The following is a 15,435-nucleotide window of genomic DNA, read 5'->3' as shown; positions in this document are numbered from 1 at the left end:
TGAGGAGATGTGGGTGGATGACCGGCTGAGTAGCTCAAGGTGCCACAGGGTATTGTCCCAGGGGGAGTGTCCCAGCTCCCTGGGGAGCCTAGGGAACAGACCTCATGGTGGCTTTCCAGTACCTTCTTCCCTGTGAGGCTGGTGAGGCCCTGGCACAGGGTGCCCAGAGAAGCTGTGAATGCCCCATCTTTGGAAGTGTTCAAAGCTAGGTTGGACAGGGCTTTGAGCAACCTGGGAATAGTGGAAGGTGTCCTGCCCAAAGCAGGGGGGTGGAATGAGATGTTCTTTAAGGACCCTCCCAACCCAAACCATTCCGTGCTTCTCTGAGTACTTTAAAGCTCACAGAGGAAGCTCACTCATCTCTAACCTCCCATGCTTCTTTCCAAGCAAAGAATGCCGGAATTTAAATAAAAGGTACCCTGTCAAATTCATAGTAAAAGGTTAAAAAAGCAATTATGGAAGGTGAGAGCTTGATTTGGATGTTAAAGATGTCTTGTAAAAATCCCAAGAATTCTCTAAATAGAATTTAAACTGAAAGCGTATGAAGCCATGAATTCTCAGCTCCTATTTTCACTGTTAATACTGTATAACTAAAGCCAGACCCAGCAAAAAAAGGATTCTTTTAATGGGAGGAGCATAATTTTAGCACAGCTGCCCCAGAAACACACAGGGCCAAGCTCTGCCCACAGTTGCCTCTGGAGATAGCTGGGTTTAATGCATTTGCAGGAGCCAGGTGGAGAAAATCTCTGGCATGCTGTTACTAATTTCATTTGTGGAAGATGAGATAAATATTAATGAATATAAACACATATTAAATGTAGACTCGCCAGTTAAATAACTGTGCTGACTGAATTAATGTGCAGATAGGTACTTTGTAGTCAGGACAATGTTGAGCTGGAAGGATGCTTTCTGAAAGGCAATTTCTGCGAGTTTATAATTTTGTTAATGCTACCTGAAAAACCTTCTGTTGAAGTTGTGAGCCTGCAGACATTTTTTCTTCACATCAAGGTCATTTCCATCCCTTTTTTCTGCTCCTCGCTGTTTCCTTGGCAATGCTGATCAAAGTGTCTGAGGGGTGCCCAGTGAGCAGCCCTTCATTATTTCAACTAGGACTAGATTTTGGACCCAGAATACTGCATGGCCTCCTAAACAGCTGCTGCAGCTCTGGTGAGGAACAGGAGTAAGTAACTGAGGCTTGGAGGATATAGAAATTAGCTGACAGAAATAAAATAATGTGCAGCTAATTCATGCTTCTTCCCCATGGCTCCTGCTTAAAGAGATTTAAAAATACTGAAAAGTGTCAAAATAATCAGAATCTATTATGCAACAGTAGGAAATACTGAAGCTGTTCTTTAAATAGCCAGTGACACAGAAGATTTTTGTGTGCTTTCCTGGGGGTTACTGTTCCTTTTGAAATCATGAAATAGGTTGTTGCTTTATTCCTTAGCCTTTCACAGTAGTGGGAACTAAAAGCTGGAGGTACACATTGTGTGTAGATATATCATTTCAGTGGTACTATGCATCCTCTAGTGAAGAATAGGCATCATATAATATGCAGTTACAGAAAATTGTAGACATTTTAATGAATTTATAATCAGAAAATGTCATTTATCATGGAAGTCGATGTATAGTGCTCATTTATTTATTAAGTATACCGGGAGGATAGGGAAAATTTGAGATGAGAAGTCTGCTGGAGGCTGTGTCCATCATAAAATGATTTACTAAGACGGTGCTCAGGAGGGCGAATTGCTTCACTCACCTTGCTCTCAACAGTCAGGACTTCAACCTGATGCTGTAAAAACAGTGGGATGTTTCTAATTGAGCTAAATACTTCTATGACCTCTTTGGCAGCTCTTGCATTTCACTTGGCTTTGCTTTTAAATTGCTGGAGGTTTGTATTGGGGTTTTTCTCCCTCCCTGGAGCTGGAGTTACAAATCTGCCTTATAACATTTCATGACAGATAGAGTGTTGGACTGTTGGGAACGAGCTTTTGGTGACACTGACCTAAGGTGCCACTGCTTAGTGAATATCAACACTTCTCCCTTTTTAACCCTGGGCTTAGTTTATTCTCTAAACCTGCAGGAAAAATGCATTTTGCTTCGTCATGATCCATTAACGTAAGAAATACGTGTTCTGACTGTGACAACCCTTCCTTTCAGTGGTCCTGGTAATCACAACAAATGAGGTCAGCATTTCCCTTGGTTCTCCTCACACTGTTAATGTCCATGTGGGATAATCATGGGGACAGAAAGACGTATCAAAAATGTCAAGAAGGCCAAAATGTTTATTTTTCATAGTTGTCATTGTTAGAAAGTTCAAGAGAAAGAAGTGCTGAGTAGCATTGCTGGTGATAATGACAAATAGTGAGGTCTCTCCTTAGGAGAAGGCAAAAATTACATTCAAGAGGGCTCTTGGGAAATCAGGTGGTCTCAAGCTGGCTGGGTGGCAGGAATTTTAATAAAGAGCTGTGAAGTGATTTCAGAATAGTTTGTGGTGATTTCTGATAAATTTGGGTGGATAGGTGAAGAACCTGACTGCTGTAAAACTCGTTCAGTACCTGTCTGTAGAAGGAAGAAAGGTGACCTGGGTAATTACAGATCAGTTTAATTTTCATTTGCAGGAGGAAAAAAATCCTGAAAAAAAAGCACAGATCTGGAAGGTACTGGACAGGTAAAACCATGTGGTTGTTTGGGGAAGTGTCACTCAAACCAGAGTAATGTCATTCTCTGACAAGATAAAAAGTTTTTATTACTAGGGGAGAGACACTATGTGACAAATACCAGCTTTTTTGGGCACAGTCATACTATGCCAGACTCAGGATGAAACTGAGTGCAAAATGGTTGGATGATCATAGAATCATGGAATGGTTTGGGCTGGAAGGCACCTTAAAGATCATCTTATTCCAATCCCTCTGCCACAGGCAAGGATACCTTCCACCAGACCGGGTTCCTTAGGGCCCCATCCAGCCTGGCATTGAATGCTTCCACGGATGGGGCAGCCTGTGCCACGGCATCACCACCCTCACTGGGAAGAATTTCTTCTTGATATCTGATCTAAATTTATCTTCCTTCAGCTTTAAGCCCTTCTCCATTGTCCTGTCACCACATGCTGGTGTGAAAAGTCTCTCTCCAACCTTCTTGTAACCCCTTTTAGGTACTGGAAGGCTGCTATAAGGTAAATTAAATGGTTATTTTCAGGTCCCAGGAACATTTAATTCAATCTGGGATGGTGAATAGAAAATGTTTCCTATATTTGTGATCAAGCTAGTGCAAATTTGAGAATATGTAGTGGGAGAGGTTTCAGGCCTTGATAAATTGAGAAATGGTCATGGAAAACCTGGGAAAAGCATACAATTAGTGTGAGATGCTGTATTTGGAGGAAGCAGCCCTGCAGTCAGCAGCAGATGCCAGCTGTTGTGCCAGCAGAAGCTGCTGCTGCTGACGCTGGGTCACAAGCTGAACATGAGTCAACAAACTCGGCCTATTGTGCAAAGGCAAATATCACGCTGGGGTGTAAACCGTCATTCAGACAGCAAAACACACACTGCTGGCTCCTCCTGCTGCTCTCACCCACAATACCCAATTTGGGGGTTTGAAGCAGTGTTCCTGAGGAGACCCTGTGTGCTGCCATAATTCTGGTCTGTGCTGGGCCAGCCAAGAGCAGAGCTGTTTGCCTGCTGCCTCATGAGCCAGGTCCTAAATGGGTCTGTCTGATGCAGAAAAGCTGCTTCCTCCTGCCTGCCTGCCTGCCAGCCTGCCAGCAGGGAAGACAGAGACTGATGTGAGAGAGCAGTGGAGTGAATAAATGGGGTTCTCTTTTGAGTGTTGTGTGTGGTGCTATCCTGCCCCACACCGAGGTGACCTGGTATGCCAGTGTGCTGTGACAGTCTGTGACCACTCCAGCTTCTTTAGCAGGTGTCCAGGTTTTCCAAGATGGAGAGATGCTCATACTCAGGTAGTTGTGGAAGTCCATTATTACTCTTTTTCTTGATCTCATTGCATATTTCTCTTAGTTTTTACAGTCCCAGAGGATGGCCGTGTTCCCAATACTGGATTTTTAGGGAGGTGCTATTTACACGGTAACTTGTTGCATACTGTGGGTGCTGCCTGAAGTCCACAGGACTCCTGGGAATTGCATCCACACTGTCTTTGCAGTCAGTCTGAGCTCAGAATGGGTCTGGATCAACTCCTCTTGTCCATGCAGCTGTGGGGTCTCAGGAATATCTCATTTGGCTGCTGCCAGGAAAACAGTGTCTATGCAAAGGCAGGTGATGTAACATCCTGGAATACAACCCTCTCTCTGTGGGTCACCTTGTTTGGACATATTTGGTCATGTGTAAGGGGACTGCAAGATATGCAGAATTTGGGCAATAAATACAGATCTATGGCTTTAAACCACAGCGGACAGGTAGGTTTTAACAAGATACTAGACTAGGCTTTAGAATGCTTCTGCCTTCCTCTCCTTAAGATATCCAAAGAATCTTTTCTGGCTTTGTAGCATTGCCAGGAGCAAGAAGGGTTGGTCTCCAATGCTCCCTGCAGCAGATCATTAACAGTGCTCAGTTGCTGTCTTCTGCCTCCGTGAGTATTTCCTGGAGAGTTTTCAGACCTTCCCAACTCATGGCTATTTATAAGGGACTTTCTGCCGGCTCCCAGCGTGGCTCTGGGTTTTGCTGGGCTGCACTGATGGAAATGTGAAAGATAAATTAAACTGCAGGTGCTTAGTCAGAGCTGGCATGTGGTTTTCCAGGCATGGGAGCCAATTCTCAGGCCAAAGTGTCTGCACTGTGTTTGGCCAAGTGTCTGGATGGTGGCCAGTGTCATGAGAGCAGTTAATTACAGCAGTCTGGGCAGTGAACAGGCATCACTTGCTTCTTGGCCTCTCGTTCTTTGCCAAATTGTGCTCGTGTCACACTGACTTCCACGGGGGGAAAGACACACGTGTCCTTTCTCCAAGTGCACTGGTCTTTGAACAGAGGCTCAGCAGCATTCCCAGATGTTAGTTTAGCAATGCAAGGGCTAAACAAACAGCAGCAGGTGGGATGGTCCCCGTTGTTGTGCTCCACAAAGCCGGAATACGACTCCAGAACACGTTTTGCAGAGTTGCTGCTCACAGCGGGTTGGTTTGAGTGATCCAGGAGGAAATGAGGGAGCAGCAGGATCGCTGTTGTATCCTTTCAGTTCTGATTAGGAAGGAGCACTGGAAGATGATGGCTCACCTCTGAGCTCTGTGTGCTGCTGCTGCAGCAAGGGTAAATACAGAATCAATAGCAGGTTTTAGAACACTTTTTTTTTCCCCAAAAAAATGTTTTGCCAAGACTGTTGCTCCCAGGGGCATTTATTTTAGGAGAGAGGTTATCTCAGGAGTCATTTCCCAAGAGACTTCTCTTTTATGTGATGTTTTAGCAAGAAAGACCTTCTCCAGAGACTGAGCTTTCTCTCAGGGGATTAATGTTTTGCAGAACATTTCCTTGCGTGTTTCAAAAAACCAATTTCTGTCCCCATTTATTTGATAACAACACCTCTTATCAGTGGTAGCCTTCAGTCTGTGATATGGTAGCCTCCCTCACTTTCCAGGCTGGACTTCAGGTGGACAGGAGTCATCCTGCTCTCTGCAGCCAGTGCCTGTGATCAGTGCTGCCCTTGTCTTGGGCTCTACTACAGGCACTCAAAACCCTGGGTTACGAGGCTTTCTGGAAGTCTCATCCCTTGCTGCTTTAGGATAAATGTCCAGGAATATGGCCCCAGTCTCAGGGAATAGTGGAGCCAGAGGCCACAGACCCATCCACAGTTCAGTCCTTTTTCTCTTTGTTTCCCCACAGGAATGACTTTGCCTTTGCTGCTATTTGCAAGCCCATTAAAGCGCTTTCCCAGAGTCCCAGGGTGACAAATTCAAAGCCAAAGAAGGAGCGGTGTCGTGCTGTTTCCCGCCAGCACTGCCACATGATGATTTCTGGATCTGAAAGACCTCTTAAGTGCAGGGTTGTCTGAAAAACCCTGGAGTGACTGGCTCTGGGGTTTCCATTCCAAGTCTGGGGATTGCTGGATTCACAACCTGGTTTAAGTAGGGCAGAGAATGTGAGTGGAAGGGGAAAGAAATATCACAGCCCAGCTGTCACAGGGGGACCTGTCTGCCCCTGCAGGGGCCGGACTTCCTGAGGTGGATCCAAGCCGTCAGGCTTCACAGCCAGGACGAGCTGCTAATTTCAGTCGTGGCACTGCCCCAGCTGCCCTGCTTGGAAAAATGCTTGAGTTTTGTTTGTGCACAAGGGAGTCGTGTTTTGCGGGTGCCCCATCCACCACAGGGGACATCTCTGTGAGCAGAGGGCCAGCACTAATGCCATCCTGTGTGGCTGGGAATGAATTCACCCTTTATTCCATGCTCTCCATCCCTGCTGGGCCCAGAGCCCTGCCCCGCTCACAGGCAGGCAGAGATGCTGCCATTTGCAGCTCCACACCCTGGTGCCTCTAATCTGGGACAAAACTCGGGCCATGGAGCAGCAAACACAAGACCTCTATTCTTAGTCTGGAAAGCCTAAAAGCTGGTTCTTTGGAGTGTGGGGCAATGAATATGCAATTGCTGGAGCTCTCACAAAGCCCTGAGCTGGGAGCAGATGCTCCTCTCCCATTGGATCTGTAGCCTTTGCTGCAGCTTTTCAAAGTTACATAAATATGGCCTATTTTCCCCTCACAAATTAACATCTTGCTTGCTAAGTTTAGGCTTTTGCATGCATACAAAACAAACCTGCTTTTTCACATGCAGCTGGAAATCCCGGGTCACCCAGGGAGAAGCTGTCCCTGCCCCTATAAAGCTGGGGGCACCTTCACAGTGATGACAGACAGTGGCACTGACAGTGTCCCCTTGCAAGTCCTGGACAGCACATTGCAAATTATCTGAGGGGTCTTGCCCTTTTTTCTTCCCTGTGAGAGAATCAGACCCTAGCCTACGAGGCTGCCAGAGGGTCTGTCCTCCTGCAGACTGGAAGTTTGGCTGCATGCCTTGGGGCACGGAGCAGACAGCTCCTCACTCCCCACAAGACAGATGTGGGGATTATTTTCCCCAAAGATGGTTCTTGCCCACCCCCCCCCTCAGTGTACTGGGAGATGGCACTGCAGTTTATCCCCATTAAAAACAGCCCTACAGAGAACGGATGCACTTGGAAATCCCTGGGGTCTAGGAAAGCTGTGCATCCTCAGACTCCTGGCAGCTTTGTTAGGGATTTAAGTAATACAGATGCAGAGACCTGCAAGAGAGACGCCCACACCCCCCTCTGCAGTGGTATTGCTCCGGATTTTAACATCCTAAAGGGATCCAGCTCCCCAGCACCACTGGGATCTCTCTGGGATGGAGAAACAATCATGATCTTGATATAGCATCAAACCTCAGCTTCTCGCTCCTCTTGTGGTGGGAATAAGGATGGGATACCTGGTTATAGACCCTGAAGTGATCATCCCTTGGGTCTTGTATGTGCTGCTCCAGGCAGAGGAGCCATCCACAGCTATTGATCCACAGCAAGACCTTTTCTATTGCAGGGCTGATGGAATGCTGAGACTTGAAATATGTTCTGACAGCTCCTGGCAGAGTGACCAGTGAGGGGGAGGTTTCCTGGGCCTGGGTAACATCCATCCTGAGGCCAGTGGAGCAGGCAAGTAATCAGGGTACTAGATTTTGGCTCAGTAGGACTGATCCTGTCCTCTGCTGTAGGAATGCATGTGTTCCCAGGTGAGTCTTGAAGGTGTGGTACTGAACACTGAACACAGCCACTCAGAGATGGGGATGGGCCTGGTGTGCTGCCAGGTTAACTGCTGGGGAGGGTATTGACTTGGAAATTCTGTGCTTGTAATTCCATGTATATCACCCATTGATTTCTATTAACAGCAGTCCTGTGGCTAGAGATCCATGTGTCTGCAAACACCAGTGAGAAACCTTGGAGTAAAACGGATGACTGGGGGTTTTGGGGAGGGTATAATACTTCAGGCATCTGACTTGACTTTCATTTTAATCCTTCTGACTGAACTGAGCTCCCCCAGGCAAGACCCAGACCCTCTGAGTGGCAAAGCACTGGAGAAGAGGAGAGGAAGAGGTTTGGGAGCTTTCAAAAAGCTGAAAAATGCATGAAGTACAAAGCTCTCACTTTCTTCCAGAGGGGCACATGCTTCTAGCATGTGATGCTTTAGAAAAATAAAACCTGTGGAGTGAGGAATTGGTGCCCCTTTGGGAATGATTCTGGCTGGATCTCTGGATCCCACCGTTTTGGGTCTGTCATTGCAGCAGAGCAGCAGTGTCAGGGACTGCAGGCAGCTCTGCCAGCAGCTTCCTGACAGGATGCAAATGGGAGTTGTCATGGCTGGAGTGTCTTTCAACCCCCTCAAACAGCCCTTCCAGCCCTTTGGATCTGTATCAGCACGACCCAGATAATGGGGATGAGGGGGAGGCTGAGCTTTTCGCAGTGCTGGTGCTTTGGGGATGTGCAACCCACTTTCTGTCCATCTCCATGTAACACCTCTCTCAGAGCCCTGGGTCAGGCCAGTCCAGTGCCATCCCTTGGAGTCCCGGGGGAGCACTGGGCTTGGGGATATTGTGAAGTTCAAAGGAAGAAATGAGTCATCCATGAAAAGCTGAACTCTCCATCACTGCAATCTCTTCCTGCCCTCTAGCACAGCTCTTCCGCTCCCAGGTAAAAGCAAACAAAGACCACAGAGTCCCCTATGCCCAGGCAGTCGCTTTCCTTGCTCCGATGGTGTGTAAGACCCTAATCTCTTTCCTGTCCCTTTCCCCCATGCCCATGGTCAGCAGCAGATGCTGGCGAGTTCTCCATGGGCAGCAGCCAGCCTGCAGCAATAATGAGAGCAAGTCAGGCAGTGCCATCCTATACAAGCCTCTGTATGCTCTGTGTGTGCATCTGCGAGAGCTCCCGCTCTCCCTTCTCCCCCTTCCCTCTCTTTCCTAACCCCCCTCCTTCCACCAGCTCTTGTTCTTTTCATGAGACGCAGGGCTGGGGAGCCGGGGAAAGTGGCACAGTGCTGCTGCTCCTGCGGAGATAACCGTGGCTGGGCCGGGTCCGTTGCCCTCCCCGATGCACTGGGACTCCGCAGTTTCTCAGAGCCCCAACCAGCAGTGTCCATCAAGCACCAAAGGCCACATAGCTTCAGCACAGGTAAGAGCCAGGAGGGGCTTGGAAGGTGATGAAAGGCCCGGTGGTACTTCCCTTGCCCTGGGGGAGGAGGGATTTTGAGTTGTTCCTGCCCCAGTTTCCTGCGGGGAAGGAGGGCTCTTCAGGCAAAGTGGGAGGGGAAGGGTGCTGCTCGGATGTCATCCCTATTTATGCCACTGCAAGGCTTCTCCCCGTGCATTAATCCTCCCGTGGCATCTTATGGATGGTCAAAGGGACACAGACACGGCTTGTTTTTAATTAGCAGGCAGGGAAAGAACAGCGTTTCTTAGTCTCAGCCCAGCCCTGACTGGGGAGGAGCCGGAATGGTTCTGGGATGATCTCAGTTGCAATGGGATTAGCACTAGGCCTTTGATGCTGGGAGAAAACATCAGCCTGTGCTTGTGCCTGCACCTCTGAGATCTTAACCATCTTGGCATCTTCCCCCCCTGCTTTGCTATTATTGTGGTTTTTAAATGGTGGATTGTGTTTGCTTTGAATATTTTGGTATATGTGACATTGTGACTAATGCCTGGGCTGAGCACTGTGGCTGACCTGGTTAAAAATAAAACTAATTGGAGCGAAAAGAGACCATGTTGGAGGCAAGAGAGAGCTGCACTGATCCAAGGCTGGAGCAAAAACTTGCAGATGGCATGGGCATGTGCACTCTGGGGGAAGAACCAGCTGAACTGGGGGGGCTCATTTTCCTGCTGCTGTGATGGTGGGGCTGCTGTAACTCATGGAGACTCCCACAGTGGTGAGGGTCAGCTCTTTGCTCTCCCATGGGCGGAGCAAATAAACCGTTTTTTTGGCACAGCTGACAAATACGAGGGGCCTGTTGTGTTGGCATCTTCTCCCCGTGGCTGATCCTGGCTGCTGTGCCCCATCGAAGTGGAATGCCATTGCATTCCTCCATCTGGGGAGCCCACAGGTTGCATAATAAATGGGCAGAGCTTCCTCTGTCCTGCTGTGCTGCCCTTCTCTTGTCCCTGCAGCCCCGAGAGCAGCGCTGGGACAAGCCTGGCCTCTTGCCCTGCCCCCCTTCCATGCGGCTCTGGGGACATTGCCCAGGCCTTAGGGCTGGGCTGGCTCAGGCTTTGGCAGAGCTCAGGGAGCATCTCTCTCCAGTCTGGCAGGACACGGGCACTGATGGCAGCCACTCTCCCGAGGAGAAATTAGTGCTGGATGCAGCAGACATTTTTGTGAGAGAACCACCGTCTGCTGGAGAAAGAGGACGAGCTCATCTCACTCACCTAATTTATATTTTAGTTAAGGCTGCAGCAGAAGCCTCCAGAGACGAAAGAGAAATCCCAACTCACCCTTGTGGCTAACCCTGTTTGTATTTCATCCTACAAATACCCATTCAGCCGCTCGTGTGTTTAAAGTTAAGCACGTGCTCAGGTGCTTTGCTGTGGTGGGAGTGACCTCCCCGTGGCACAGAGAGCAGTTAACGGCCCCAGGAAATCTTTGCTGTGGGATCTTGATGCCCTGCAAGCCCCAGTCTTTGGAATAACATCGATAAGAGCAGAGCAGTGTAGACCTTGTCCATCATAAATTAATTTGGGACTGCAACCCCGAGGTCTCGGGTCTGATTTTTAACACTCAGTAAACAGCTAGTTTGCAGTATTCAGCTCACAAAATGCAGGCTTCTTGCAAACACCTCAGATGATGTCCCAGCAGAAAATTAACCCTATCTGTCAGCAAGCCTTGCTCCCTGACCTGTGCCGAGCATCAGATCTCAATCAAACCCTGCGAGGGACGGAGAATCCATGGCAAGGGATCATTGTGGAGCTCTGTCTGTCGGGGTGGATCTGTCCCAGCTTCCCAGCCATGCACAGAGCTGCATTCCAGCCACTGCCATATTGACAGCAGCAGCGATGCTGAAAGCTGGGAGGACTCCAAGGCTGCACAGAGCAGCTCTGTGTCAACTCCAATCCTTTCTGCCTCCCTGCTCCATGCTCACAGCATCCTCCACAATGCACAGGCAGAGCCATAGCACGTTCCTTTCCATGGAGCTGCTCCTGGGCATGGCAGCTCATTTCCTCAGAGAACAATTATGAAACTGTAATAAAGTGCTTTAAAGGGAAAATTCTTCCCTTTGATTCCTGCCTGCCCTTCTCATCCTGGAGCTTCCTGCCCTGCTTTGCTGTTGTTTTTGTGTCCTACCTACCCGGAGGAATTTGGGAGGGAGCAGGGAGCACAGGCCAGGAGCCATCTTGCAGCAGAAGCATCTGTTCTGCTGCAGCAATCGCTGTGCCCAGGAACCACAAACATGGCCAGGAGACAGTTTTATCATTGACACAGGAGAATTTAAATAGCTGCCATGCTTTCGAGCTAAGCCACAGCCACAACTGTGGATCTCACTTTACGTAACTCTTTTTTATTTTTATTTTTACATTTTATTTTTGAACATATTCTTTCATTTTCAAGGGCAGTTTGATTCAGAAGGAATTTGCTATAAGCCTACTGCACAGAAGCTTCCGAAAATATTACCCTGTAAAAACCCCATAATTCTCTTTATCTGCAATTTAATTGCCTTGCCTTCCCTTGTAGAGCACGTGCCGTGGCTTCCCCGATCAACTCCCCATCCAGCTCCATGGTCTCCTCACCTGTCCCTGAAACTCTGGCTCCCCTGTTTCACCTTTAAGGATTTCCTCCCTGCCAGGCCTGAGGTGGAGAATGATTTGAGGTTTAAGATAAATAGATAAATTAACTCCTTAAAAACATTCTGAGGTGCATCTGTGGATATTTCCTGGTGCTACTGGAGATCTCTTTTTAGAAAGGGCTTCAGTTTGCAATTAATATAAGTATGTGGTTTGTTTTGTAGTTTAGCAAGTGATCTACACCAGCTATAATTCCTTCCTTCCAAGGCAGTCACCTTGTGCTGGACGAAGTGTGTTTTCAGACAAGACAGCAGGGCAGCCTGGCACAGTGAACAGCTGGATGAAAGTTACAAGTAATTTCCTTCCAGGTTTAATTGCAAATGGTAGTGGAGAACAGCAGACTCTGGAGACTGATTGATTAATTGCTAATCTGAATTCCTGTGGGGTGGGGCCCATATAGGTACCATTCTGGATTATGGATAAATTTTGAATGACTGTGAAGGAGATCAAATGATGCTTTATTCCTTTCAGTAGTCCAGCAAAAGCCCCAACCTCCCCTGGGTTGCAGCAGTGTGGCTGCAGGTTTGTGGCTGAGCTTAAGGCAGGCTTTGCAGCTCACCTGGATTCCCAGAGCCAGGACTACTGTGGGAGGCAGCCAGCCTCCTGTAATTGGCATTTTGCAGTGACAGAGCCTACACAAAATCCCAGAATGGTTTGGATTGGAAGGAACCTTAAAGTTCATCAAGTTCCAACCTCCTGCCATGGGCAGGGGCACCTTCCACTGGTGCCACAGAGCATCCTCTGGAGGGATCTCAGAGGCAACAGGATCTCATGAAAACACATCAGGGAATGATTTCACCTGTGGGGATGTAGCTGCCCAGCATCACAGCAGAGTGAAGAAGTGCTTTTCTTGGCAGGAGGGAAAATCCTCTTGGACCAGCAGGTTGTGAAAGCTCACCCCTTGAATGAGTCCCTTGGAGCACAGTACCAACAAGGAGAGATGCTGCCATGGACCCAAGAAAAATCATGAAGTAAAAGCAAGCACAACCCAATGAAGTTCAAAGTGTGGCAGGCATCACTGTAAATATGACAAGACCATGAGGTTGGAAATGAGAAGTGGAAGCAATAGCAGCAGGTCATCAAACATAAAATAATGGCACCCCAGAGGGGCAGCAAACCCCCAAGGATACAGAACAAGGGTGAGAGGACAGGGAGAAGTCTACTTAAATGTCAAGGTAAAGGGGTTAATTTAAGGCAAACCTACAGCCAAGCAAATGAGCCAGTCAGTGTATGCATGGTCTGATCTTCCTGCTCCAAACAGAGAAGGGTGCTTGGCTGCCAGCCCCTGGAAGAACATCCCTGCATGTGGAGAGGCAAAAGCCGCATCACCACCAGCCAGAGCTGCCTTCCTGGTCCTGCTGGATGTGTCAGGACAGCTGAGGTGTCTTCAGGCCACACAATTACCTCTCATTTGGTAGAAACTGGGATCAACTGAAGCTGGTGGAGCTATTTGGTCTGGATGGGGTTTTTGGATAAAAACCATTTGAGTAATGATCAATGGTCAAAACAACTGGATTAGGCAGGGAGGGATTGAAAATAATGGGGAGGGTGAAAAGGACCCTGGAGAGGGAGGTTAACATGTAGGGAACAGGCTGGCAAATTCCCTTCTGCCCTCCACAGTGACAGCCAACACTCCCAACACTGGACGTGTTCACTGCTTGTGTGTTTGCTGCTACCAGGTCAGGAGGAAATTGTTTTGGAGCAATTTTTGGAGAGATTTAAATTTTTGTATGGGATTCAAGCCTAATATCAAAATGAGTTATTTTATTAAAAGCATTTAAATAGAAACTACAGAGCGGTCAGAAGCAGGAGGGCTATTTTAGAAGGAATTTGCTATAAACCTACTGCACAGAAGCTTTCTAAAATATTACCCTGTAAAAACCCCGTAGTTCTCTTTATCTGCAATTTAATTACATTTCCCATAGTGCCTTTGTCAGAACAGTTTGCTTATTCTTGTTCTCTATTAACTCACACCTGCCCTAGGAAACTAGAAAGAAAAATTGTTGGCATTCAGAGTAATTTGTGTGTTATTCAGGATCTCACTGAGCTCAGAAAAAGGGTCTAATGAGGTACTGGAGAAATAGGAATTGGGGGTCTCATACTGTTGATGGCTATGAGATGGCAATATCTAAAACTGGTGTAAAACCAGAGAGAGAAGTGGAAGCCACTCCCGTGATCCAGTGATTTGTCCCATTCAGTGTAGTGGACCAGAGTTTGATCTGTTTGGGACTGCAGCAAAGTCTCAGAGTATCTGAATAATGGAGCAGAATCATCCAGAGCTTTTTTGGATTGAACATTTTAGTGACCTCCTCCAGCCCACAGTGTATGTGTTGTGAATGAGAGCTGAGGGATGTCCTGGGACTGTTATGAAAACCTTGTCACTTGTGACCCCCTGCAGTGCCCAGAGGGAACCCAGGAGCATGGAAATAACATACTAAACCAAAAATGACATATTAGAAGTTAAATTTGGCTTGGGTTTTGGGACAAGGGCTGCAGCTGACTGTTACTTAACTTGCACAAACCAGCCTGTGGTAGCAGAGGCAGAGGATGAGCCTCAACCTTTGACTGTGGTTTAGAGGAGGTTTTGCTGGCCGCAGCATTTTTTCAGTGCTTGTTTTCTGATAACTGGAGATGTGATTAATCCCAGTCAGGATGACCTGGGCTTTGCCATGAGAGGGATAAGAACAAGGCAAACATTTCCATGCCATGCTGAGCTGTCAAGGAGGGGATCCAAACTGAAGGAGAGCTGGGATCTTTGCTGCAGTGCTGCTAAACCCTGTGGTTTTGTAGGAGGTTTTGCAGGACTCTGCCTCTCCCCAGGAATGGCGCCTGGTGATAATGTGCTATCTCAAGGCATGCTTGCCAAAGCCAGCAGTGTTTTAGCAGAGAGGAAGGTGACTACAAGTTTCCAAGGAAAAGGCAATGACTTGTTAAACTGGAGAGGACTTTTTTTATTATTATTTTTTTTTAAGTCAATCAGCTTTGTCAGGATCAAAAAAGCAATGGAGATCCCACAGCTTGAGCTCTCAGTGAGCTCTCAGTGACCCCCATTAGCGCCTGTGCAACACCAGGTGCTGCCACTGGTGGCTGTGCTGAGCCCAGAGCTGGGGGGCTGTTGGTGACATGGGTTAGGTTGTTGTTAGAGCCACCGGGGTGCCCTGGACATGCCATACATATTCTCTGGAGGATGAAGGTGGGTGCAGGAGAAAAAAGGGGGATTGGAGCCCATACATAGGGGGGAGGGCACTGAGGGAGCTTCCAGGGATGTACACACCAGGTGAGAGAAGGGAAGGTGGGTTCAGGGGGTCTGCCACGTCACTGGGTGGATTTTTGATCCTGTCATCCCATGCCCAGCAATAAGGTTCTTCTTTGCCTTGTGCCAAAATCTTCCTTGGCCCTGCTGACACCTGGGCTCTTTAATGAAACTCTTCCATCCCTTCTGTCTGTGACAACTCCTGGAGATAAGCGATCTGAGGGCAGCAACCTTCCCTAAAGCTCCGAGCAGCCGTTCACAGCGAGGCGGGCGGGGGCTTTATTCCAACGCAGCGAGGGTGACAAAAGCGAGCGCTTTCGCAGGCATCCCCCCTCCCCGCCCCCAGATGCTCCCCGGCAGCCTTTGG

At 48.1% G+C, this 15,435-nt stretch overlaps 1 protein-coding gene across 7 annotated transcripts in view; it reads left to right on the top strand.

The window, feature by feature from the left end:
• The first annotated feature begins 273 nt into the window (after window positions 1-273).
• Window positions 274-15,435, top strand: part of RGS8 (regulator of G-protein signaling 8) — a 37,188-nt gene continuing 22,026 nt past the window's right edge. Inside the window, exons 1-2 of one of the 7 annotated variants that reach the window (XM_017729620.1) lie at window positions 274-2,671; window positions 7,534-9,158. In XM_017729620.1, coding sequence (XP_017585109.1) covers window positions 9,078-9,158 — 81 coding nt within the window. In that variant the 5' untranslated portion in view covers window positions 274-2,671; window positions 7,534-9,077. Of the gene's footprint in view, window positions 2,672-4,711; window positions 6,079-6,115; window positions 9,159-14,311; window positions 15,009-15,435 lie in introns of those variants that run through there. The other 6 variants (XM_017729623.1, XM_017729621.1, XM_017729626.1 and 3 more) reach the window with 6 other exon arrangements.

The sequence above is a fragment of the Corvus brachyrhynchos genome, unplaced genomic scaffold, assembly GCF_000691975.1.
Source record: "Corvus brachyrhynchos isolate BGI_N302 unplaced genomic scaffold, ASM69197v1 scaffold101, whole genome shotgun sequence".
Lineage (NCBI taxonomy): Eukaryota > Metazoa > Chordata > Aves > Passeriformes > Corvidae > Corvus > Corvus brachyrhynchos.
The sequence above is the reverse complement of the archived record's forward strand: the minus strand, read 5'-3'. Positions and strand labels throughout refer to the sequence as shown.